The sequence below is a fragment of the Pleurodeles waltl genome, chromosome 4_1 (assembly GCF_031143425.1).
Source record: "Pleurodeles waltl isolate 20211129_DDA chromosome 4_1, aPleWal1.hap1.20221129, whole genome shotgun sequence".
NCBI classification, from domain to species: domain Eukaryota; kingdom Metazoa; phylum Chordata; class Amphibia; order Caudata; family Salamandridae; genus Pleurodeles; species Pleurodeles waltl.
In genome coordinates, this window is record NC_090442.1 from 885,581,526 (window position 1) to 885,608,993 (window position 27,468).

At 41.8% G+C, this 27,468-nt stretch overlaps 1 protein-coding gene across 1 annotated transcript in view; it reads left to right on the top strand.

The window, feature by feature from the left end:
* Positions 1-27,468, top strand: part of SELENOO (selenoprotein O) — a 99,475-nt gene that overhangs the window by 59,632 nt on the left and 12,375 nt on the right. The window contains exons 7-8 of the mRNA XM_069229635.1: positions 1,678-1,863; positions 4,609-4,765. Of these exons, the coding sequence (XP_069085736.1) occupies positions 1,678-1,863; positions 4,609-4,765 (343 nt within the window). The remainder of the gene's footprint in view (positions 1-1,677; positions 1,864-4,608; positions 4,766-27,468) is intronic.

Genomic DNA, 27,468 nt, shown 5'->3' on the forward strand with positions numbered 1-27,468 from the left:
CACATAGGCCCATTTCATGTGCATATTAATGCAGCAAAATGGAAATATTTTGTCCACTATTGTCACTGAAACAAATTGACCTGCTCACACCAGCTGTACAGGATATTGTCTGCTATCTGCTACATCTGCAGAATTGTGGACTGGCATTTACTTCTTAAAGGCTCCGCCTTGCCACTGTGGCTACTCACCTACAAACCAGACAGCACATGTCTTTTGTTAAAATTCCAGTTATCAAAGCCTTTATGGAAGGTCTCAAAAGAGTACTTCCTCCCCACAACCCCCTAGCACCATCATGAAACCTCAGTATCAGTTTCGCTATGCTTTTGAGCCCCTTCACTCGTGTCCACTCCAGCTCCTTTCTTGGAAAGTTTCTTCTAGTTGCAATTACTTCCTTACGGTGTGTTAGCAAGCTCCAGGAATTAACCTTAGAAGATCCTTTCTTTCAGGTGCATAGAGACAAGGTTGTCCTCCACACCAATCCAAAATTCCTTCCAAAGGTGGTTTCCCAATTCCATCTCCAAGCAATCGATAGAACTCCCTGGGTTTTTTCCTCAATCTGACTGGCTTCTCACACAGTAGATGTCAAACAAACTCTCATGGACTATATATAGGTAGAACAAAAGCATTTAAAAAGATTCAGCAATTATTTGTTGCTTTTTCAAAACCTCACAAAGTGAAGGCCATTTCAATCAGACATATACAGACCTGCTATGCTAAAACAAAGACAACCTTATCGGTCCCACCAAAGGCTCATTCCACTCACAGAAAGGAGCTTCTATGGCCTTCCCAGGGAACATTCCAGTAGCTGAAATATGCAAAGCAGCTACTTGTTAGACACCATACACCTTCACACAACACTACTGTGGATGTTGTTAGCTCAACAACAGGCCAAGGAATACTCCATGCACTTTTTTCAGTCCACTGCAGCACCTACAGGTTAGCCACCGCTTTAGGGAGGACTGCTTTACAGTCTGTGCACAGCATGAGTTTCTGCAGCCACGCATGCTTCAAACGGAAAATGTTACTTACCCAGTAGACATCTGTTTGTGACATGTAGTGCTGTAGACATACATGCGCTCACCCTCCTCCATGAATACCTGTGGTTGGTGCAGTAATCTTTCTAGTCTTTTACATTTTTCTTTTTTCCCATGGGCATCCATCTCTATATAGCTTCAGAAAACACTCCATCCTCACCCACCTTGTGGCAGGAAACAGCCTAACAATGGTGTTGATGCCCACATGCATTACTAGCAAGAGGAGAAGTCACCGACTGTGACTGACTCGAAAGACTCCTGTGAAGAAAAATAACTTGCACACATCTGAGCCCAACACTAGATGGCAGAAGTATGCATAGCATGAGAGTCTACAGCACTACATGCCACGATCAAATGTTTGTGTCACTTTCCTTTCTGTTCACACAAGCATGGGAAACAAATTCAGAGAAACCATTATACCACTTAACCGTATGAAGTTGTTAACTTACTTTTCGGTTTTGTACGCTTTTTAGAAAGCCCTTAAAATGACAGTGATAAATGTGGCCTCTGTCAGTGAACTAATGGAACGTGTGCAAACATTCCCATGAATTGTAGAGGACTTGCAACTTTATTCAGAAATTAGAGCCTATCCATTGATTTATCAATTTTGTTTATTTAATTACTACAATTTTGCTTCCCATAGGCAACTTTCCATGATGCTCATGCTGGCTCAGTCAAACCCACAGCTGTTTGCTTTAATTGGAACAAAAGCCAATATTAATAAGGAATTGGAACGTATAGAACGGTACTCTGGGTTGCAGCAGATAACATCAGATGATCTGTCTAATGAAAACAAAGCACTTTGGAAAGAATGGCTGCAGAAATACAGGTGAGATGAAAGCTTTTATCACGCAAAGCATGCACTTCATCAACTTTTGTGGATCATAGCACTACTAATGAAAATGTAAATCTGAGTTTGTGTGTGCAGTAAGTAGCTGGCTATGTTTATTCTGTGTGCATACGGTGTTTGCCAAACCACTGAAACATGTTTTTGTCTTGTGCTCGAGTGTTGTGACTGTCACTGCCTTATAGATGAGTTAAATTGCATAACAATTGAGAGAACAAGTACATGTATATGTATATCCGAATGACCAAAGCATTCTGTACTCCGACCAGCAGACAAGAGAGCCATCAAGTGCTGTTATTATCTGTAATTTATTTGGATATTCCCCCCCCCCGGATAATTCTTATTTTCTCAACATAGTATTTTAGCAAGTAGATTAAACCAGTACCACATGCAACAAAGTCCACAAATGTTTACTTGCCTAAGCAAGTATACCTGGTGGATTCAACATAGTTTCTTGGGAAACGTCAACAACCCGGTAAATTATGCTGCTGTGATCTTCCTTTTTAGTGTCTGGCCTACTGGAGCCTGAGTAGCCTATTTTCATGCAACACTCCCATTTCCGTGAACAACCCATTGATTTTTTTTTTTTTTTTTTCCTTACTGACTCTAATTTGCTTCAACCTCCTTCCTGTTTCCCATAATAAAAATATTTTTCTTCATTGAAACCTATGTTTCTGTGCTCGTATAACGTCCCTTGCGGTATGCAAATATTTGCATTTTCCTTTACTTCAAGACATTAGTATTTAGGCCCTGCTGATTTATTGATGATCACGGATAGAGGCCTACCTGTACCTGCTAGAATATTTGCATTTTCCTTTTTCTCCAGAGGGTGGGTATTTAGGCTCTAAAGTTTTTTTTTATTTTTTTATTATGAGAGTCTGGTCTCCTTTTCTAACCTTTTTTCTTTCTTTTCCTTTTTTTGTTGATCTACCTTTGCTCAAACTAGACACAGTGCATCTTAGTGGCTTTACCAATCTCATTTTCAGCTGATTGAATGTCTGTCATTTCATGTTCATAAATCTCTGGCTTACCCTTCTTTCTGACTTGTAGCACAAAATCGCCATAGTGTCGTAATATCTGATGTCATGCGGGTCTTAGCACTGTTGTGTGGAAAAAAATCAGCAAGACTGCAATTCATCCATGTAGCCTGTGTATGAAAGCTATATATCTTAAAGGAAACAAAAAACGTTTATGAAAGTCATTTAGTCCTATTCAGTGTCACATTACTGCAGAAATAAGCAAGCATTTGCAATGCAATAGGTCTTGCATTTTCTTGCGTTAGAGCTATTGGCATTGTGAATTGAGAGCTGGACTTTTCTTTCCACATAAATTGTTCAACCCTGTATCATAATTTCGCCTTTTCCTGACTTGTTTTGGTGGTCAGTGGCAGCTACTAACATCAGAAATCAAAAGCCCTTGAGGAGAGACGAGAAGATGACTGCACTACCTCGCGTTGTGTAAACGTCCGAACAGAAATTTGAAAATAGGGCTGGAAAATAATTTTCTATTTATTATAACCGATTGAAAAGTCGTGAAGCATTCTTGCCTTGCATTTCAACCAGCAGAGCAGCCTGAGAAGATTTATGGCCCCAATAAAGGAGATATGCAATGCCATGTGTGCCATGTTGTGCATGCTAGCAGGAAGGGCCCTGGACAGAGAGACTCTAGATGCGATGCAAGGCTAAACAAGTTTCTTATCATTGCTTCTACGTTTACCTACATTCTGCCAGAAAGGGCATATTGTGGCTTTCGTGAGTAGTGACCTAAACCATTGGGTGTTTTCTTTTGTAAAATCAGCTCATTTTAGGAACCAGAGGTAAACGAGAAGAGCACTGGAATAAGGCCAAAACAAATGTCCGCAACATGGGAGGAATGGAATGCTGCAATAAAACGCAGGCAGCTACCAGCCTAAAACACTCACAGTGAAAGGGGAGCACCAAAGAAATAAAAATAGTCTGTCACAGCAACAGATAAAGAAACCAAAGTGAAATAATGCATACTTAAATAGAAAAAGGTGGGAGAAAAAGGCAGAACTGACCACTAGCGAGCAAGAATTTTTAAAGGGCACTGCAACCAACAAATTAAGTCACTTTAAGCCATAAGAAGTATACTAGAAGAATATACGAGGTTGAACGCTTATGCTCGACCTAAAAAGGGCATGGCATCTGCTCCAATTAGTACAGTAGCTGCTGACATTGCAGTACCTGTTTACCTTGTTAATGTTCTGCTGTGACATAGAATTGAGATGTGACCAAGTGGCTGATGATTTCGAAACATGGGGAGATAGGCCCAGCATGCTATAATTCTTGCCAAATGCCCTAATTCCTCTGTGCCAAACAAATGGGTAAAGTAGTCCAGTTCTGTACTTTAGCGCTCTAAGGCCTTGGGCCAGGTTTGTACTATTAAAAAAAAAAAAAAACTTTCAGATACCATTCCCTAATGTTAAAGCTGCATTACTCTATTACGGCATTTATTTGGTGAATTTGTGCCCTCTGTTATGGTGAAAAATTATACATACCAATAAATATAGTTTTAGTTGTGTAGGTGGGGTGCAAGGTACATTTTCAGAACCAATTTACTAGAATGACCTCCAGCATCTGGAACCATGTTTATGCTTTAATGGCTGTATAAAAATACAAGCCCACATATCACCTGGACAGAATCAGTGGGCTGAATACAATACAGTATCATATGTATTCTTTTTTTGTTTTTTGTTTATATTTTCAGTTCCCGGTTAAAAAGAGAACAAAACAGTGTTAACGATGTTGAGTCATTGAATTCAGAGCGTGTGAAAGTTATGGACTCAAACAATCCAAAATACATTCTTAGAAATTACATTGCCCAGAATGCTATTGATGCAGCAGAGAGTGGAGACTTCACAGAGGTACAATAAAAGAAATCTGTTCTGTTTTTATTTTTTATTTTATTTTTATCCAAAGATTAATTTATAGTGCATCAACAAGTGGATGACAAATACTTGATATTTAAAAGTAACCTAGTATAGCGAAGTACCTTTTAATTTTGGAGGAAGAAAAGTGTTATAACGCAATAATATGCAAGATGGCTATATAGCAATGACTACAGTGTACTTTAAACAATATTGTGTCTTAAAATATAAAGTCTACATAGGAGTCCATGGTTTAGAAGTGTGAACACATTGTTTTTGCTTTCTGTTTCAGATAGCCCTATTTGAATATACGAATGAAAGCACTTTTAATTTGATGTATTGGAAAATGTTATTGCTCGCTTTGTATTTTAGTGGCACCGCTTTTTATATTAATCTATGTTAATGTAATATCCGACTCTTTATTATAACAAAAAAAACTGGTTTTCAAATCTGATAGTAGTATTTTGGTAGAAACATACCAAATAACGGTGTGCAGAGAGGAGTCTTCAGTAATTTTTTATGAAGGGACCTGAGTTTACCAGCTCACACGCAGTACTGATAGGTAGCGTTAACTTTGTTTGCCGTCTCAGCACTCCACATTTTGTTCTTTTCCTTTTGGTTCTGGCCAGTCAGTGAATGCGTAAAACGGTAATTACCGTGGTAACTAAGCGTTTAAATAATTAAGAGCTTAGACACTTAATATGTCCCTTTTGTGTAACTACATTTAACGTATAGCTCTTCGTTTTCAAAACGATTGTAGCATTTAGAGAATCCACTTACACCCGGGACCATCACCTCGATGCCATGCAGATGACCATTCAGGCATTACGGATGCAGAATAAGTTACATTTTTAGCTTGCTTCCCTTTCTTTGTAACCTTCAAGGATTTCTTGCTGTCAATTGTATTTAATGCAAAAACTGCTGATTAGAATAGGTGCCCCAATCACCAACTGGACAAAAACTATTTTCATTTGCCATTCTCTATTTATCTTGGGAAGTTGAGTTTTTTTTCCTCCAAAACGTGACAATTATTTGTATGTCAGAATTGTGTTTTAATTTGTAATAAGAGTTTTTTTTTATTTTTTTTGGGGGGGGGGGGGGGGGGGAGTTTTTTTTTTATGTTTACTTTGAGATACCTCCTACTGCTCTTAGTTTGCACATGCGGTCGGCATGCAGAAGATAATAGAGAGTCCAAGTCACTTAACTGGTGAATCTTCAGCTTATTGATACTTGCCATTCTGTACAAGAGTGAAACACGCTCAAATATGTTGTTGAACAAATGTGTTTCTAATCTAGTTCCCAGTGATTTATTGGCAAAAATCACCATGTACAAACCACCTAGAAAGCTTATGAGTACTGATCAACTTTTCATTCCCTGAGTCAGGTTTAAAAGCATGGCCAGGAGGGAGTCTTTCTTCCCATAACCCTCTTTTTTTTGGAAATCTTTGCTGTCTGACCTAAGGAACCCCACCTCCTTAGCTTTCTTTAAAGGAAAGACCGTTGTGGAAAGAACAGGTATTCCTTTGGGAAATAGCCTTAAAACACTAAGGGTAAATTAGTTATCATGAATTGATTTAATGTCATTAAGAAAGTTGGTATCCATCTTATATTTGCAGGCAGTTAAGAAGACACTTTTTTTTAATTTATTTTTTTTAAAAGCAGTGTGTCTGGTTTTAGATGCTTTGTCATTGATTCAATTAAATGCGTTATTATCAAGACCTCTCTGAGAAAACCAGGTGCTACAGTTCAAGAAAAGTGAATGGTGCAGTGCTTAGTGTAGTAAACAGAGCAAAGAACAGCTCAATATAGTATAAAAATGTCTGTCCGTCACACTGTAATGAACCCTTCTCTTACTTTGCTTTAATACATGCATATACAAATCCAAACTAAGGGTATTAGAGGACAGTCCAATTTTAGAAATTAGCGTCATTGTTTAAACCTCTGTGGCATCCGCTTGGGAGCCTAAAATGACCACCCATAGACATTTGTGTTTTTCTCTGCCTACAATTCGAGATATATGCTTAAGGACTTTGCTCCAAAACTGAGCAATCTTCAGGCAAGACTATAGTACATGTACAATTGCGCCTGTCTCCCCTGTTCAAGGGTATAGTGCCGTCTGTAAAGAAGTTTACATAGCACTTGCTTCCCTTTTGCAAGGTGTGCAGAGTAATTTGCTTGGGTTTATTTTTCTTCCAGTTGTTTATGATTTAAATTGGTGTTGAGGTCCCTTTCTTACTGCCTCTGGTAAGCATAGTTAGAATAGGGCTGCTTTGTTTTAATATTTTCATATATCCAGGTCTGTAAGTGTTACTAGTTATTATAGTTTGGGTCTTGTGGTACCCTTTTTAATCATAGGGTCCAGAGCCCAGTGTCAAAGTTGTAGGAAGTGGTACCACTCTTTTTTGGGAATATTGGAGCATGCATTAATGTCTTGAAACAATTTTCAAATTGCCCTTTCATAGAGTCGACGTAGCCTAAAACATCCACAACACGAAAATGTGGTTAAGCCCATATGTTTAACAAAAGAGTGCAGCGCTTCCAAAGTGGTTTCTATGACAAGAAAATGCAAGTTTTCAACTGTGTTGGTGCTTGGGAACCAATGGAACCACCCCCCCCACACCCATAGTCCAATAGGCCACATTTTGTTTTATATCAAACAGCTGCTTATTGGTTTCGTGGAAACACTGCTGCACCATGTATCTCAACTGGGCAATCCAATAATAATGTAGTAGGTGCGGTACTCACCGTCCACCCTGCTTAGGTTTTTTTTTTTTTGCATGCTTTTTTTACAGAGGAAAGGCACAAATAAATGTAATACATGAGTTTTGCAAGCATATGATCTCATCTTTCGGGGGGGGAAGACGGGGGGGTTTTAAAAATGTCAAAGATCTTTGGTAACAGCATCTTCTTGAGTGCCGCTGTCGTGAACACCCATGATAGGGCATGGTTTCAGATGGAGGCTAGAGTGCCTTAGCTTCTTTAAGGAGGGTCTTAGGTATCCCCTCTACACCTTAGTGGAAATTAGGTGTTGGATAGATTCATAGTTGAAAACCATTTGAACAGTGTTGTGTCTTCAGATTCAGACGTGAAAGAGCACCCTCACCAACTAAGATCAGACTTTTTGATTTATTGAGTTTAATTTGGATGCCTACCTTTGGATGCTTGCTATTGATTTGTATTCTTCCACGACAGCGACCAATTCTTCCAGGGATAGTTTGTGCCCCGTGTATGACAGCAAGATGCTCTCTGCAAACACTGACAATTTGAATGTGTCCAGGTGAGAGCTTATTCTCCTAATCTGCTGGTGTTTTCTTATCTTTTACAGGAAGGGCACTAGATAAAGGATGAAAAGCAGAGGGGGCATCCAAGCCCTGTTTGCAATACATTTAGATAGTCTACCATTTGGCTGTATCTTGGCCAAGCCTAGGAGTCAAAGAGGGTGACCACCCAGCTCTTAAATCTGCTTCAAAGCATCATCAGTCATCCGCAGCTCTCACTATGTCCCAGTGTACCGTTTTTAACGCTTTTTTCACATCGAGGGGTAATGGTACAGTTTTCATATTGTTCTTTTGTGAGTTATCAATTAGATGGAGGACCTTATTGGTGCTGTCGCTTGTCAGTCGATGTGATAGGAGACCAGGTTGACCAGTATGAATTAAGAAGGGTAGCAACTTGTCTAGCAGCAGTTTTTGCCAGGCTGCTATTTGTTTTCAACTGGCAACTCAGGCTGTATGATGCCCAGCAGATGGGGTCTTTGCCTGTTTTGCTATTAGTGAAATTGTTACTTCTGCCATTTTGCGAGGTATCACCTGTGTAGGAAAGTGCTGCTGTTGGCATGGTTACCCCCAATCCACCCCCCACACTTTTTGCCTGATGTTGATACCAACTCTACTTGATAGTGTGCTGGGATCCTGCTAACCAGGCCCCAGCACCAGTGTTCTTTCCCAAAATGTTATCATTGTTTCCACAATTGGCACACCTCTGGCACACAGATAAGTCCCTTGTAAAACGTACCTGTGGTATCAAGGGCCTTGTGACAGCACTGGCCCAAACATACAGCCCTTCTAGAGAACCTCAGAAACCTTGGCCTTACCCAGAATGTTACTGAGCCCACCCACTCAGGCAGACACCTATAAGACCTATTTTTTTTTTTTTTTTTTTCTCTTAGCAACATCACAGTTGACAAGCCAAAAACTATGACCTGGACAGTTTCAGCCCTCGTCAGTTTCAGCGTACCCATCCTGCCCCTTCACGGACCTGCCAATACCACAACCTTCCTCTGCAGTTGGAAAAGCATTACAGAAGAGAAATTATCTTCTCCCCTCTCCAAGCACCAGCCTTAGCACACCAGGAGCTTGCTGAAAACCATGAAGAACTTCAGCAGCTCGATCACTGAATGCTCTGCACAGTCCAACAGCAAGAGCCCAACCACTGACCAGCTGGTACACAGAGGAACTCAGGCTGACAAAATACTACAGCAACCAACTAGAACGCAAATGAAGACCAAATCAAAATACCTGAGAGAAAGAAATCTTTAAATTTGCCCTAAGACGCTACCAGCAGCAGATACAGAACAGCACGCCCACAATTCTTGCAGATCTGATCAGTGCCTTCACTAATAGCAGCAGGGAAATCTGTTCCATCATAAAATATTCCACAGAATCTCCTGCTGTCTACAGCAACTTTACTCTCTCACAAGACCTTTGCAACAAGCTCTCTGAATTCTTCTGTAACAAAATAAACTCCAAGTACTTCAACCCTCAACTGGTCCCTGTTATTATTGCAATTCAGATTCCCATCACTGCAAACTATGACCTTGTGGCCTGCTGTCAGCACCGTCTAGATCACTGCTACCATGAAACCAATCAACGAAGTTCTAACACCTATCCTCAACTCCTCCATTGACTCCGTCACATTCCTGGACATCTGGAAACATATCTCCGCCATGAACCTGCTCACTAAACCATCTGCGAACCTAACCAGGCTACCAAGCTCCTGACACATCTCCTGCCTACCATATCTGTCAGACGGTTTAGAATAATTTAGTCAATCGATCACCTTAGCAACCACCAGCTCCTCAATGCCATGCAGTCTGGATTCAGGCCCAAACACAGTACAGAAACAGCACACATCATAGACACAGCCTACATCGGCGTGATCCTTGATAGAGGAGACACAGCAACCCTCATTCTCCTGGAGCTTTGCAACATTTTACACACAACATCTCCCACCTCATCAGGCACCTGCAGAAGATTGGCATCCAAGAACCCGCTGTCCGCTAGGTCTTCTCCTTTTTAACGGATAGAACATAAGCTGTCATCCTGACACCTTACCCCTCTGAACCTCGCAAACTCATCTGCGGAGTGCCTAAAGTTTCACCACTAAGACACACCCTCCTCAGCGCATACATGATCCTTCTGGCCAATGTCCTCTGCGCATACAACATCCTCTCCTACGCCAACACACAACTCATACTCTTCCTTTCGTACAAGACCGCCAACACAAGAAATCAGTGCACCGCCTGCATGGCAGACGTTGCTAACTAGAAGAAAGCCAACTGTCTCCAGCTCAATAACAACAAGACAGAAGTGGTGATCGTCAGAAAGAACACCTCACAATGGGACTCCAAGTGGTGGCCGACTGAATTCTGACCCATGACCAGAACCCACGCCAGAAAGTTCAGGAATACCATTAACAGCAAACTTGACATGGATGCACAAATCAGTGCAGTCACTGCTTCCTAATTCCACAGCCTGAAGATGCTGCAGAAGATCTTCAAATGGCTCCTAAGCATCACTAGAAAAACTGTCACTCACAGTCGGTCACCAGCAAGTAGGACTATTGCAACACCCCCCTACACCAGGATCACCAAGCAGTTCACTAGAAGACTACAAACCATCCAGACCTCGACAGCCAGGCTCTCCCTCAACCTCCCACACAACTCTCATCACACCAAACCTTGGGGAACAACACTGGCTCCTATTACAGAAACAAGCTCAATTCAAGCTCCTCACACACATAATCAAGGCACTGTACAACTCAGGCCCAACAGTCATATCTCCTTCCACAAACCACCCTGAAACCTCTGCTTTGCAGGACCCCTATTTGCACACATCCCATGTATTCACAGAAATAGATCAGAAGGATGGGCATTCTCTTTTATCACTCTTAAAGTATGGAAACGCCTCCTACTCCACGCTTTTGAATTGACCAACTTACCATAGGCACGGCTCAGCACATGCACCTGCTCAGCAACAGGATACCCTCATGGGTGAGTGTGCTTTAAAAATACACATAACATAACACTGTATTATTTATTCAGTATTTTCACCAGCACCGCGTCGTTGCCAGGAGCACCCTTATATTTGAACTGTCTCGCCAATAATTTTGTGCTATGTCTACAATATAATTAATGTACAATGTTGTTTACATCCTATAATACGGGGTGCATGTCTTGAGGCTCCGTATTAGGGCTTTAAGGGGTTTCCCAGCGGTTAGATTCCAAAGGGCACCTTCTCCCAACTCCCCCCCCACCCCCTCACCCCCTCACCCCCTCACCCCCCCACACAAACTATGATAGTCTGCAGAGTAGCGACAGGCGAAGGTGTTGAAATCCAGCTGGGGTTCCAAAGCGACTTGATGAGACTCAGTTCTATGTTCTCTGCTGCATATCCTTGATGTCTCTTCTGATTAGGCAGACTACGTTGCTACCCAGGGTGACAGTCCTAGAGTCTGGCCTGAGGAATTAAGCTCCAAGAACTGTTCCCCACTGACCTCTGGTGGCCTGCCACTCTCCTGCCTCAAGGGGGGCAACTCTGAAATAGCTGAGTCCTCTCACTCTCTAGTTGTGAACCTCTACAATCCTCCAAAGCGGAATGGATGGTGTCTGCATAGGTCCTATAGCGTGCATTAAGCCTCTTTGTGCCACCTGAACTGGTGCATGCATTCTATGGCCCAGTGCACCTTTGGGGCTGTGGAAGCTGCCACTGTGCTCAAGAGCCTTCTACATCAGTCCTAGCCCACTTCAAGGGCACCCCTTTCAATGAATGTCCAAAATAGATGCAACAAGGTGAAACTAATCCAAATTATGTCTTTGAGCTAGTTTTGGTCTGCACATCTGGTACAATGTGACATACTAAGAAAGCTGGCATCTGGTGCCGCGGACTGTCATATAGACAAACTCTAACCTTACTTGTTTCTGTGATGCAGAAGTAGGGTTTAAAAAAACAGTTTAAATAGACTTCTTTGTTTTTTCCAACCACATTGAAAAAAGTGCTGGGAAGGCCTCATTCCTGTAAATGAACGTGAGCAGGAACTTGGCTTTAACAATATTCTGTAATGGGACAACTTTTTTTTCATACATATGGAAAATGTGAATGAGGCGGCCTTGTGTTTAAGACTGACTAGCTGGTAGTGATGGCCACACCTGTCGTCGAACCAAATTCCAGATATTTGTTAAGTAAATTATCTGGCTACTGGTTGCTCATTTAAATGGTAGCTCCTTATTGTTAGGTCTGCCTTTCTTTCCAGTGTCCCATTTTTACAAATATATATATATTCATATTTGTGGGCATAGAGGAACTTTAAGTTGGCTCTCTTCATCCATTAATGTGTTGAATTGTCCATCACAGCTTGCTTCTGCCCTCCACAGCGTACATCATTGGGCATTAGATCAGCCCAGTTCAGCCATTGGCTCCCCTCTTTATGAGGGACAACATTTTACTTGTGCCCCACACCTAATAAACACTGGCAAGGTCAGTGAGTCTTGCCTATGCAACCTCTCTGCTTTGCTATTGTTTTTTTAGTCATGTTGTACTTTATTGTGGCAGCTATAAAGCATGGCCAAAAAACCAGTGATTCGGCCACCACATCACTTAGTAGGTGTGCATAGGAGTTCAATATGTTTGTGCAAAATGACAGCTGTTTTTTCTTTTTATTTACCTATCTGAGATAGATCAGCAAATAAAAGTAGCGTGAAAGCACTCTTTTTAGCAAAAAAATAAATAAAGTGAAAAAATGGATTGCGAGATCAGGTTAGGGGCAGGCAACACTGGCAGAGCAGATGCAACATGAGCAAGAGAACACAGAAGCAAAAGGAGAAACACACATTGTTAAAGCACCTTTTTCAAATGTAGCACAAAAGCACTTAAAATAAAGTTGAAGGGCGTTGAGTGGGTTGAGGGAGGGTTTGGTGGAATGAAGCAACATGGTGGTTTGGGGGAAAGAGCAACATGGCAAACAGGAGAAGCAATGCAAGTGAGAGAACACCGGAGTAAACTGAGAAACATTTGGGTGTAAGAGCGCAACTTGTAATTTGAAAGAAGTGCAAAGTTGAGAGAGAGCAACATGAGTGCGAATGGGGGGAGAGAAGCACCTGGGTGTGAAACTACAGAGTGAAGGCCGGAGAAAAGCAAGCAAAGCAGACAGCTGGAAAACACGTGCACTGTCATGGAGTGCTAAAACAAAGTAAAAAGTAGTTCCTTAAACATGAGCAGTGGAAGCATAAAGACCAGGCAATCAAAAAGTTGTTAATGATGCAATGCTCCTTGGGAGGGGCAGAGAAGATGGACATGCTGAAACAAGGGAAGCCAGTGGACTGAAAGAATGCAGATCTGGCAATAAGGCAAGCCAATGTTAAGCATTGTGTTGGCTGTAAGCTTCTGTATGTTCTTGGTTAGCCAACAATATGGCTTCCGCAACCAGACAGCTGTGCTGTCTTGTTATTATGAACCTAAAAATAGTCTCCTTCATTGTCCGGGCTGGTGGCCTAGACTTATTTATTTAGTCTGTATATTGGGCTCCCTGGTTGTTGCTATCTAGCAGATTTGAGACCAGCTACTGACATAACACCACCGGCAAAGAGCAGCAACACAGCGCTGCACACGGAGGCAGGAAGGATCAGCTCCTGAAGAGCTTTCTTCTGCTGTGTGCTGTTCGGCCCTATTCACTTCAAACACTGGACATCCACACTAGTCCTTTTCCTCCACCCATTTTGGATTTCCATAGGAGCACTTCCTTCTGGTCTGAAGCATTTATGATGCAAATCTTTTGTTGGGAATAGCCGTGAGGCCTTGCTTCCATGTATTCTGCTGTAGAGAGCTAAGCTAGAGAGCTTTTGCGTCCTGTGAGCGCTGGCTTTTAGGAACCTGAGCGATAGTTGGACTCACTGGGCACTTCCTTACAAACATTTAAGGCATGTGGATGGGTCACACGCTGCAGCATGTGGCAATGTCAGAGTAATATTTACATCCCAAAAATAAAGGAAATAGTTGGCCAATGTTAATTCACTTACAAATATTGCTATTTTCTTGGTCCTCCTTTTGTCATGGAAAAATGGAACCACTCCCATGCGCCTATCAAACCCATTCACCCATCCAGTCTTCTACTTGTATCGCCTTTTCTTTCTCTCTCCCCTCCTTTCTATCTTTGGTTTGCCTTCTTGACAATGTGGAAGAGGGGGGAGCAGAGGGAACACGTTTTATTTCTTGGCTGAGACAGAGCATGCAAGACATTTTGTTTACTTTGCTTATAAATCCACCCATTGCTTTCCATTGGTTGGAGTCATTGCCACTTATATTTGATTGCTTTTCATAAGCTGGAGTGTGCAGTATTCGCTTGTTGTGTTTTTCCTTCTCCTGGGACCATGGTCCGAGTACCTATCATTCCACTGCTCCATTAATTGGCCACTACTTTTTCTTTTTGTATAAGCCCTTGACTAGAGTGCATGTCCTTTCCAACAGTCTTTTTTGTGTCCTTGTCCTCAGTGTTGCTTTGCCTTCTGTCTTGGCTGCCTCCTCATGCTGTCGGTGTTGTTGCTTGACCTTCTCCCTTGTCTGCATTTGTCACTTGACCCCTGCCGCTGTCTGTGTTGTCATTGCCCTCATGCACTGTCCAGTGTTGTTCTTCATTGGACCCACTGTCAGTATTGTTGCTCTCCCACTTGTCCCCCCCACGCTGCTCTCCCTCCAACCTCAGTATTGCCACTTGCCCACATCCAGCAGTAAACAAATTAAGAGATGCGATGCGGCTAGCGCTAGCTGTGTCCTAGTTCTCATTTCCTTGCAAGCCCCCCCTCTGTTGCTGAATAAACCCTCCCTCCATATTGCCACCTACTCCCACACCACAATAAAATGGTGCAATAACGTGGCTGTCATTTATTTTTCCTTTGCCAGTTTTTAAAAATGTATTTTAGCCCTGTTGTACAGCAACGTGAACTAGTAGTGCATAACTGAAATATTAAAAAAAAAAAAAAAAAAAATAAGGCACCATGTCACAGCTAGCACTTTTTATCAGGACAGAAGCTGTGCTGTTGTACAATATGGCTAAAAACTTTGACAAAGCCAGTAGCTCTTGTAAACGAGACCAATTTGCTTTGCTAATGCTGTATTTGTATTTTTAAGCCATGCTGTTGTACAGTATGGCTATTAATGTGCATCTATGTTCTAGTGCAGAGCTTCCCAAACTGGGCTGCAAGTCTATTTTTGGTGAATTGGAAAAGTCTGAGCATAAAAGATGCCTTAAAATTCTGTTTATTGCGTCACATTTGCCAGTGCTTCAAGGACATAGGTTAAATGTCAGACTATGTCTTATGAGAAATTGCTGCTTCTTGTTTTAGAATGGAATTGGTATTTATTTTTCTTTCTTTGACTGAAAAGTGAGATGAGTTGTTAAAGTGATACATTTGGCAACCTTGCTAAAGTACAGGAAGTGTGAAAGGAAAGGCTGTAAGATATTGTTTTTTGCATCACACAATGATGTAAATATTTTTTTTTATTTCTGAAGTGTGCTGGAAACTGAGATTTTAATAGGATCTGAACACTTTACTTGGTGATGCACAAATGATACATTTTCACAGAAATTGGTTCCACACATTATTACTTGAGTGCTCTATAGGTTTATCAGTAAAACTGTACGACTGTGTGAAGTTAGTGACCATTGCAATGGAAAATGCGCTGTCTGTAAATGACAATATGTTACCACACAATTCTTTAGTTACATTCAAAAATCACCCCTCGTGTCCATTAAAGATAAGTAGGTTGCGAAAGTGTGTCTTTCTAAAAAGTGAGTTGTGGTTTTAAAGAGTTTGGCATCCACTGTCCTAGTAGGTAGCACTTTGACAATAAGCAATGTATTGTTCACATATAATTAAGAGAAGGTAATACCAAAAAAATGTGATTTATACAAGATATTTTTTATATGTTAATACTCAATGTAGCATACGCAGTGGATCAATAAAAATGTTGAGTAGTGAGTGCTCATTGTAGTGCGAACACGTGGTGCTCAATGAATTGTGCTGGTAACACAGTAAGGTGATCACAATAAATAAATCAAAATTGGCAAAAATAATATAAGGTGTTATTCCATAGCGCATATCTAGATTCAGTGATCCAGAAAAAATCAACGTTCTATGATGAGGTAAAGCTTTCTGCACAGAAGTCAGTTAATAAGTCTTCCTCTGCTGTTAACCAGCGTTTCGACCTATGCCAGTTTAAAGGGTCTTCATCAGGACAAGAACGGAATATGACTGAGCTTAATAAATCGAGCTAGCTGACAATTCAATTCACTAGTGCATTGGTGAAGTTGGGGGGGTGGGCAAATAGTCAGTTTGAGGGAAACCAATATAGGAATTTGCTCAAGTGACGTGGAGAGCAGGGAAAAGCCCCACAGTGTGGTCAAGGAGTCTGTACAGTGGCGAGTTCTCGAGCTGGCACTGAAGGGTCCCGCAGTAGACTCGATGGTCAGTAGAGGATGAAGGTTACTAACACAGATGGTCCACTGTAGCATTCATGCAACAACTGTGCTTAGATTGGTATATTGAGTCTGATTACTATGGGATATGTTTGTAAATTAGTATCTGTTAATTAAAGAACCACGTGGAATCCACAAAAGCATTCGACCACGGCTCGGTGCATAGCTGCCACATCAGGCATATGAGTTACGGACACTGTAGGAATGGACCCAATACCAAGGTAAAGGTAGATAAATCATCTCTACTGGTACAATATGGATAAACATTGACAAAGCCAATGGGGCTTGTCTCATAGACCAAACCTATTGGCTTTGCCAGTGCTTGTTTATGGTTGCTATCACTTGGGTTGGTTCAGGTAGAACTCCTCTTTGAAGAGCCTTCTGTGCCACAGACATACACCCTGTCTAGTGTCTGCCCCAGCACTGTTACTGGTTTAAGGACATTTGCCCCTAGGCCTGTAACTGATAAGAGCCCCAAACTCATACACCAAATCGGTGGTAGTTCTGCTTGCATGCCCCATTGTTTGTGCGTTTTGCATTGTGCAGTACCATGTGTAGATATTTGCAGATTTGTCCGTGTATGTATTCATTTGTACTTGAGCGTGTCTGTTTATATGTATGATTGAGCAGTCCATGCGTTTGGCTATGCATGTTGACATGCCTGTGTTAGTACATTAATATATTTTTGTGGCTGTCGGGCTTCTTGTGTTTCAGTTTTTTTGCAACTCGTCTGTGCAAGTATGTATGCATATTTTGTATGTGTGTGTGTGTGTGTGTGTGTTGGTGCATTTGTTTTGTGTGACTTACTGGTTCAACTTGCTGCTGACCTCTGCAATGGTATGTGGATCAAGATTTCAAATGCAGGAAGGCCCACTCAGAATTTCATCGTTCCAATGTTAATACATGCAATACCATTACGTTGATCAATAGTAACATTGTGTACTGTGTATAGAAAAAGAAAAACCTGTGGTCACGTGCTTTAAAATAAAAATAAAAAAAAAATCACATTGTCTTCTTTAGGAAAACGTGTGCACTATGGCAAGCAGATGTAATGCTGAAACATACACCTTTTAACACAAGCAGAATATATTTCATAAAACGCAAAAAATTTGACTTATTTATATATACCAGGACTAGAGACATCCTCCAGTTCCACATAGTCCTGCATGCTGCAAAAGGAATCTGCTGTGACCCAACACTATCCTCCCCTTATTTGCTGCTTAAGTCCTCATTGTGTTGGACCTATGTACACCATTTGCCACCTACACACTTCTTGTACCCCTTTATCTGTAAAAATACCTACCCATTTATCCATCAATCATGCATTCTCATTGATCCATTCATTCAACCACTGACCTGTTCTTAAATCCACAACTACATAGTCGTGCATGTAAACCTGACATTGTTTGAAGAAGCATTTTCACCTACAAAAAACACCTGACTTATTGGATTTGCCAATAATGGCATTTAAGTGGCATACTGTGCGTGCAGAATCCTTGACAAAGCCAACAGCTACAATGAAGCCATCAACCCCTTCGCTGCCAGGCCTTCCCTCCCCTCCTGTGCCAAACCTTTTTTGGCTATTTGGGGTAGTTTACGCGAAAGCACTCATAACGTTTTGTCCACATAAGCTATCCACGCCAAATTTGCATCCGTTTTTTCCCCCAACATCCTAGGGATTCGAAAGGTACCCAGAGTTTGTGGGTTCCACTGGAGGAGACCAAGAAATTAGCCAAAATACAGCCAAAATCTAGTTTTTTCAGAAAAATAGGAAAAAAGGGCTGCAGAAGAATGCTTGTGTTTTTTTTTCCCCCTGAACATGCCATCAACAAAGGGTTTGTAGTGCTAAATTCACCAACTTCCCAGCTTTCAGGAACAGGCAGACCTGAAACAGAAAACGATATTTTTCATCACAATTGCATTTTACTGGGACTTACCCATTTTTACAATTTTTTTTGGTGCTTTCAGCCTCCTTCCAGTTAGTTTCAGAAATGGGTGTGAAACCAATGCTGGATGCCAGACAGCTAAACAGTTCTGAAAAGTAGATCAGAGGTCTTCAAACTGGGGTGCGGGCCCCCTTAGGGGGGGCCTTAAGTGGTCCCAGGGGGGGCGCCAGACTCTGGCCAAAAGAAGCATTACACAGATAACAGGCCGTTGTTTTAAGCAGAAGCATGTTATTGCATTTTTAAAAAGATAACTACACTTAACTGTAATGTTTAAATAGGTCTAGACATATTTAAACACTGCTATCTTTTAATTGTGAAAAATTCTGAAGGGGGGGCCCAATGATTTTTATTTTTCAACTGGGGGGGCGCGGCATTAAAAAGTTTGGAGACCACTAGTGTAGATCCTTCAATGTTTTCCTACAGAAAGTAACAGCTAAAATAAAATAAAATAAAACAAATTGAGGTGAAAAAAGTGCCATTTCTGATCACGTTTTTCTCCTATAACTTTTTCCAGCTATGGCAGATTTTTGAAAGCAATATACTGTTATGTCTGCGGGGATATATAGGGCTTGTAGGTTCATCAAGAACCCTAGGTACCAAGAGCCAGTAAATGAGCTGCACCTTGCAATGGGTTTTCAATGTTTATCGGGTATACAGCAATTCATTTGGTGAAATATAAAGAGTGGAAAATAGGTGTTGGAAAATGAGTTTATTGGTAAGAGCAGGTAAGTACCTACACTTAGCAATAGGCCACTAACCTCCAGTTAGGTCTCAGTAAATTAAACATAGCTCAACCTTTCTTAGCTTGGCAATGAGCGACAAGACTTAACTTAGGAGTCAAAGCTTGAAGCATTCAAATATCACAAAACAGTAATTAAATAAAACACAGGAAACAGATTAAAAATCCAAAACCAATTTATAAAAATAGGAAATAATTTTAGCTTTAAAATGACACCAAAACAAATAAAATCGGTTAAAGGGAACCAGAGATAATAATTTTTAAAGAGTTAATGCTTTTTAGCGCTTAGAAACAAATGGCACTAATATGGTCATATGGTCGCACCTCGACTGGTCCAAAGTCAAAGTTTGAGGCCGACCACGATGGAGCCCTGCTCGGCTACAGCTAATGGGAGGCCCGGTCAAACGTTTACCTTCTGACTTAGTTGTTTTTCTGGTGATTTTTATTTATTTATTTTATTTTATTTTTTTTTAATTTTTTTAGCGGGACCAAGTTACCAGTCTACTCCGACCTCCTGGAACTCTTCCTCGGTTACACGTCGCAGTAGCCCTCGGTGGAGAGGTCCTTCCCCCTGTGATGACCACTTCCTGGGAAGTGTGGCAAAAATCAATCCCAGGGAGCAACATTCCTCAAAAATCCAATCGTGCTGAAAATGATCATTGGAGGTTACATCTGGCTGAGCCCACCCATTGGTTTAGCTAAAAATCCTAAACACACTCCTCTTCTGTCCCCTCCTAGTCTAATCAAGGGGGAACCTAATTGTCTGGGTTTTCAGGATGTGTGGGAGGTGCTGGGTTGCTCCAAAAATGTCCTTTCCTTCCTTTGAAGACCAGTTTGGCAGCCCTCCCCCTTCCTGCCTCTTCATCTGCTGATGGAAATCTTCTCCTCCAGGCACATCTTTCTGTTGAGCTATGCCACTTCACACCTCAAGGCAGGATTTGTGTGAAATTGTCCATAGGTTTATGCACAATTTGATGTGTTGTTTTAGGTGTAATTTTCTTTTCTTTTTAGTGGTATAACATTTGTGATTGCTGTTGCTGTGCAGAGTAGTCGCTAGTGAGTCTAGCTTTTTCAGGCAAGTGAGTGGTATAATTTTAGTATTTATAGCTCTTTGTGATAAAGCCACACTTTGTTTATCACTTATCTTACACAGTGCTGGTTGTTGGTGGTGCAATTGTCCAGTTACTTTTCCTAGGAAGGGGGTCATGGCTAGCCGCAGGGGTGGCCACTCAGCAGGTTGTTTGTATGCTTTTGGAGTCGTCTTCTCACCATGATTGAGACTAACTCTGCATCTGAGGCAGAGGAGGAAGTGCAAGATTCTGGCAGTGAATTTTCTGTCCGAGAGGAATCATCTGATGATAAAGCCACCCTCAGTGCTGATGAAGTGCCTGTTTTGTAGGAGGACACTGATGTGCCAATAGTGCAGCAGCTGAAAGGCTTCCCATTGGAAGACCTGAACTCTGGGTTGCACCAAACATGGAGCAGCAGGAGTTGCCTGCCTTTATTGGTCCCCCTGGGTGTAGATTGAATACAGAAAACCGTTTGCCTGTCAATTTCTTTCAGTTGTTTATGGACAAGGTATTTTTAGAAGATTGTTGAGCACACTAATTTGTATGCGCAGCAGTATTTGAGGGACAACGCTGCCAGACTTAGGCCACACTCTAGAGCTAGCAGTGGATTCCCACAAATCTGGAAGAGTTGAAAAAGTTTTGGGGTTCACTTTTTCGATGGGGCTGATAAGGAAACAGTCACTGTCTCCATATTGGTCTACTAGTCCCTTGACGGCAACTGGTACACTTCCTGCAACTATGAGTCGTAACCAGTATGCGCTTCCTCTTCGGGTGCTGCATTTTGTTGATAATGCTTTAGCCTTGCCACAAGATCACCCTGATTCTGACTGACTTTTTAAGATTAGACCTGTCCATGATCATTTTGTAGAGCGGTTTTCAGAAGTCTGTGTTCCAGGGAAAGAAATAGTTGTGGACGAGTCTTTGGTCCTGTTCAAGGGTTGTTTGTTTTTTAGGCAATACATTCCTAGCAAGAGGGCACTGTATGGCTTTAAAATGTATATGCTGTCTAAAAATAGTACAGGATATGTTTATAATTTTGGGGTCTACACTGGTAGGGATTCCAGTATTGACCTCCCTGGTTGTTCGCCCACTTTTGGAGTTAGTGAGAAAATGTTGTGGGAACTTGGTAGACAACTGTTTAACAAAGGTCTCCATTTGTACCTAGGTAATTTCTACACTGGAGTGCAATTGTTCAGAGTGGACACTGTTGCTTGTGGCACAATCCGCTCTAACCATAAAGGCTATCCAAGGGAGCTTGTGTGTAAAAAATAAAAATAATAATAAATAAATAAATTAGAGGGAATAGTGCAGTGCCTTGCTTAATGAAGAGCTGCTAGTTGTGAAATTTGCAGACGTGGGATGCCTACATGCTGACTACCATCCATGATGAGTGTACTTCCTCTGTGACTGTTTGGGGTCAGGTTGCTGAAGTGCACAAACGTGCGTGAATTTTATTGGACTACAATAAGCTCATGGGTGGTGTAAATAGAGTAGATTAGAGGTTGGAACATTACACTTCTCTCCGTAAGGCTTCCGTTTGGTATAAGAAGTTAGCTATTTATCTTTTCCATTTGGCGACTTTTAATGCTTTTGTTGTGGTCAAGAATAGTTCTCCAGAGTCAAGGGTGAGATTTGTGAAATTTCAGGAGTGTCATAGCGAGCCACTTTCCTGAGCACAGTCCTCCACCCAAAAAAGACTTTCCCGCTAAGAAATGTAGTCTGTGCCTGAAGAGGTATCTTGAGGGAGACTCGTATGTACTGCCCTATTGTCCTTCAAAGCCTGGGCTGTTTGTGGCCAGCTGTTTAAGGAGTTACTACACCCAAAATAATTAATGGGAACTACTGTGAGCGTAAATTACCTGTTTTATATTTTCATATGTTCAGTTTCATGATTGGCATTACTGTCATGTATTTAGTTAGAGCTTTCGTGTTTGTAGTTTTGTACTTAATTATAATTAGTTAGTGGTTTTATTTTTTGTTTAAAAAAAAAAAACATTGTGTAAAAAAAAAAAAAAAGTTATGGTGGTTTGCGTTCAGCTCCGCTTGGCTGGCGGTGTAAATAGTGACTTGCTGTTGGCCACTACAACACACTGCTAGCCAAACGCCAGTCCACAGATTTCGTCAGCTGGTGTGATTGCTGTATCAGGCATGTGGGCGTATGAAAGTGATGGCCCCTTGAATGGCAGTGACTGTTAATGTGAGTGTTGTAATGTGTTGGGCCTGCAGCTGGTGGCGCGAATGGTCTTGTGCATGTCACGTATGGAAGGTGTGTGAATGGAGTGTAAAGCAGTTGGTACCTTGACGTGGCTTTGCAGCTCATGATCTGTGAGTCATTGGTTCCGTTTTTGGCCTTTCAGTTATTAACAGTGCATTTCATTTTTGTGAAATCTCTTGTTAATAAAATTTGATCTACTGAACCATCACTCACCCTTGTGCTAAATACACTAAATAAAGTGTGGTAAAAATTAAAAAAACCTGCTCTGCTGTAATTCAGGCGTCAGTGCACACCCGTGACATGCTAGGTGTCTCAGTGGGACCCCAATGATAAAGCATGCCACCAACTAGGTTGGTGGGTGAGTTTTTTTTTTTTTTTTTTTTTTTTTTTTTACAAAACCTAAGTGGATTTCCTTTCACAATTTTAGTGTTCTGATAATCACTGAAGTAAGAGTCTTGGTAGTGTGCCTGCTTCTTCTCTAGGGAAAAAGTACCAACTCTAGATTAGTCTGAAAACTGTACACCCGGTGGAGTCTGGGGAGCTGTGACTTGCGTGGATCCCCCAACATTTTCTTGCCCAGACTCCTCTGCAAACCTCAAAATTTGCTTTAAAAAAAAAAAAAAAAATCCTATTTTCCTCACTTTTCTTTGTAGCATCAGCACGCTGGCACAAACTTCCTACCACCCAATGTTCCCCTCAGTCTTCCACGTAAAAGGATACCTCACTTGTGTGGGTCCCCAAAACAGTCAGCCTAAAAATGTACAATAAAAAACATTGTGCTTATCAACTTGCTGTGCTATGCCCTCAATCTCTTCACGTTTTTTGGCTCTTCCCTGTTGCAGGCACCTGGGCCACCCACACAAGTGAGGTATAATTTTTATCGGGAGACTTGGGGGAACGCTGGGTGGAAGGAAGTTTGTGGCTCCCTTCAGATTCCAGAACTTTCCATCAACAAAATGCGAGGAAAAAGCCTTTTTTTTTGCCAAATTTAGACGTTTGCAAAGGATTCTGGGAAGTAGAACCTGTTGAGAGTCCCACAAGTCACCCCATCCTGGATTCCCCTAGGTGTCTAGTTTCCAAAAATATACAGGTTTACTAGGTTTCCCTAGGTGCCAGCTGAGCTAGAGGCCAAAACTAACAGCTAAGCACTTTGCAAAAAACATGTCTGCTTTCTTTGGGAAAATGTGATGTGTCTACGTTGTGGTTTGGGGCGTTTTCTGTCACGGCACTAGGCCTACCCACACAAGTAAGGCACCATTTTTAATTGGGAGACCTAGGGTAACGCTGGGTAGAAGGAAGTTTGTGGCTCCCCTCAGATTCCAGAACTCTGCAGCACCGAAAGGTGTGGGAAAAGTTTATTTTTTATTTTTTTTTATTTCTTTTTTGCCAAATTGTGAGGTTTGCAAAGGATTCTGGGTAACAGAACCTGGTGAGAGCCCCACAAGTCTCCCTTTCCTGGATTCCCCTAGGTGTCTAGTTTAAAAAAAAAAAAAAATGCACAGCTAGGCACTTTTCCAAAAAACCCGTCTGATTCCAATGTTAAAATTTGATGTGTTCATGTTATGTTTCCTGTCGCGGGCACTAGGCCTACCCACACAAGTGAGCAGTGGCGTAGCGTGGGGGGTGCAGGGGGGGGCGGCCGCACCGGGCGCAACATCTTGGAAGAGACTCGAGTGCTAAAATCCACAGGTTAGGGGGCGCAAATTACTTGCCTTGCCCCGGGTGCTGACAACCCACGCTACGCCACTGCAAGTGAGGTACCATTTTTTGCGGTTAGACTTAGGGAAACACAGAATAGGAGAAGTGTTATTGCCCCTTTTCTTTCTTTACATTTTTTCATTCCAAATGTAAGACAGTGTGTAAAGAAATGCTCTGTAATTCACATGCTTGTATGGGGACCCCGGAATTCAGAGATGTTCAAATAACCACTGCTTCTCAACACCTTATCTTGTGCCATTTTGGAAATACAAAGGTTTCCTTGATACCTATTGTAGGAAAGTCCTCCTTTTTGCCCTGGTCACCCCCAAACATTTTGGACAGATACTGGTGGTTACGGACTCTTGGCTGTGCCCTGGGTACTGCTTACCAGTCCCAGGGCCAGTGCTCTGTGTAAAGTGGATATGCAAATTAGGCTAATTATAATTGGCAAAATTAACCTACCTATAAGTCCCTGGTATATGGTAGGGCATATAGGTTTAGGGACCCCAGCATAGGTAGCGCCCCCATAGGTGCATTGCTGAGGTGCCTAGTGTCATTTTAAAGGCAGGCCTGCCTTGCTGGCTGCTTTTAAATTAAAGTTATATGCAAATTTGACTTTGGAATTAAAAGTAGTTCCAAAGTCTTAAACTACCTTATTTTTACACATACGTCACCCCTCAGGTGTGTCCTATGTGCCCCTATGGGCTGGGTGCTATGTAACTATAAGCAGGGACCTTATAAAAATAATTTTATAAGCCCTGATGAGGTAAAACAGCCAAATTTGTTTTTCCCTCATTGTAGTGAACGGCCTCCATAGGCTAGAATGGGGAGATTTTATTTAAATTTTAAAAGTCCCCTTAAGTAACAGATCATCAAGTTTGGTATCAAATTGTTATAATAAATCCCACAACTTCCAGTTGTTTGATTTAATATAACTTGTTCAGGTAAAGAGTATTAAACTTTACCTGAAAAGTTGCCAACTTCAGCCAAGCATTGTTTTTGCTGCTTTGCTCCGATTGGCCAGCCTCTGCCAAAACGTCATTCATGCATGGCATACTCATTTGGAGTAAATTGTTTTTTTTCTTACCTAAAACATACAACTAAGCAAACTGCTAGTCAACCACTGCCAAAACCACAATGAGTCATAGCAAAGGAAGCCAAGTTGTTGAATTAGAACAAAAAGGAGAAGTAAAACATTATAATCGACCACGACCCTTGCCCAGGGAGCCTCACCCAAAAAAAAAAAAAAAAAAAAAAATTAATCCCTTGTGTCTGTGGCTTCTGCCTCCCTTGGGGGCAGGTCAGCCTAAAAATCGGCCGATCTGCCCCAACGGGGTCAGAAACGGCAAAAGATATATTTGCCCCCAAAGAGGAGCGACCCATGCCCCCCTCCCCAACAAAAAAAAAACTAATAATAAAGAATCCCTGGTGCCTTAGTGGCTTCTGCCTCGCCCTCCCCTTTGGGGAAGATGGGCCTAAAAATAATAGTCCGATCTTCCCCAAGGTGGGCAGACATGGCATAAAACATATTGCCCCCCCCCCCCCCCCCCCCCCAAAGGGAAGCAATCCTTGCCAAGGGGCCGCTCCCCGCTACATGTAATTGATTAAAAATAAATCCCTGGTGTCTAGTGGGCATTCCTGCTGCCCGATCACAATGTGATCGGGCAGGTGGAATGCTGAAACACATCTAGGGAAAGGAAAACCCTTTCCTTTCCCCCGATGCTTCTCCCCCCTGCCACCCCCTCCCCTCCAACCCTTAACCTCCCCATCCCCCACCCAACCGGCAGTAGCGCTCACCACAGGGGCCGGTACCAGGACATAATGGTTACGTCCGTGGCACCCCAGCACTTCGCTATCAGACGTAACCATTACATCTGTGGCGCCGGAGGGATTAGAGGCCAGGCCAATTGGCTTTGGCACTGCTTGTTTGTATTTTTTCTCCCAAAAATCAGATCATCTTTTTTATTTGTTAATTCTCCTATAATTCAGTTCACTATAAGAATTAAAGAGCAGAATGCTGTTGTTGCAATCCTATTCTAATCTTGGCCAGCAGAACTGTTATCTGTTTATGGAAGAACAGGTGCTGAATATCCTCGTACTTTGTAGGGGTTATTCAGTGGATTGTTCAGGCCAGCCACAAAGAGTATAATCCGTAGTGGCATGGGACTGCACCCCGGTTTATAATTGTATTCTAATAGTCTTGTGGTTTCATTGCAGTGGTGCTGTTGATTTGAACCTAGATTCCATTTTAAGACTGGTGAATTGCAAGCAACAAAATAAGAATATTTTCCCAGGACTGCTATTTATCCCAAGAATTATGCTATCCATCTTTACCCCTAGATGGCTTAGTTCTATTCAAAAGTGTGTTCTAGCCCCATTAGCAAAATCCTCCAATAGACCATCAGCAATTGATTGACTACATACTGACCCACATCTAACAGCGTCCCCGGAGATCAAACAGGGAGTACTCAATAAGGATACACATTGTTGGGAGTCTCAGTGTCCTGGGTCCAGATATGAAGTAATTTGTTCAGAATTATCTATTATGTCCTGGAATTTATCAGGGCTTAACAGGAAGTTGGGTGACCCTGAATGGGCTAACTATATTAATAATCAGGATATTTGTCTTTCAGAAGACCAGGGCGGAGGACCAAGTATGTATAGACAGGTTTTTATCATATTGAGACTCAACCAGCAGAGAGGGGGTTAGGTCGTGCAAAAGGGGGCCTAATGGTATTGTTAAACAAGAGATTACTGTGTGTCCGTTCTGTGTTCAAAATTGACTCACCTGATTTAATGGGAGTACAACTCACTTTTGATAGAGATTTTAAGATTATTCTAATTCATATTTATGCTCGATGTGTCCCGCGGGGAATAGAATCTCAGACTTTGGTGCAGTTGTCTGAATTTCTGGATACCTTACACCCTTTGACTAATTTAGTGATTGCTGGAGATATGAATTGTACCTTCGAACCTTCCTGCCTAAATAGTGCTTTAATGGATGAAGAAGACAAACTCTGGGGTATTCCACATTTAATGGATAAACAACTGTGTATTCGTTCCTGTGTGCTTCCCAGCTGATATCTTTGTCTCAAACAAGGTCTTAGGGCGTGCAAGGCCGAACTCCGTCTGATTTGGGGATCACACCGACTTTTAAACCTGGTTTGTCCACCAGTGTAATTGATTATATCTTAGTGGATGTCCGGTTATGGCCCTTTCTAAAAGATATGAAGGTGGACCCACGTTATGAGAGTAATCACAATCCCTTGCTTCTCACTATGTAT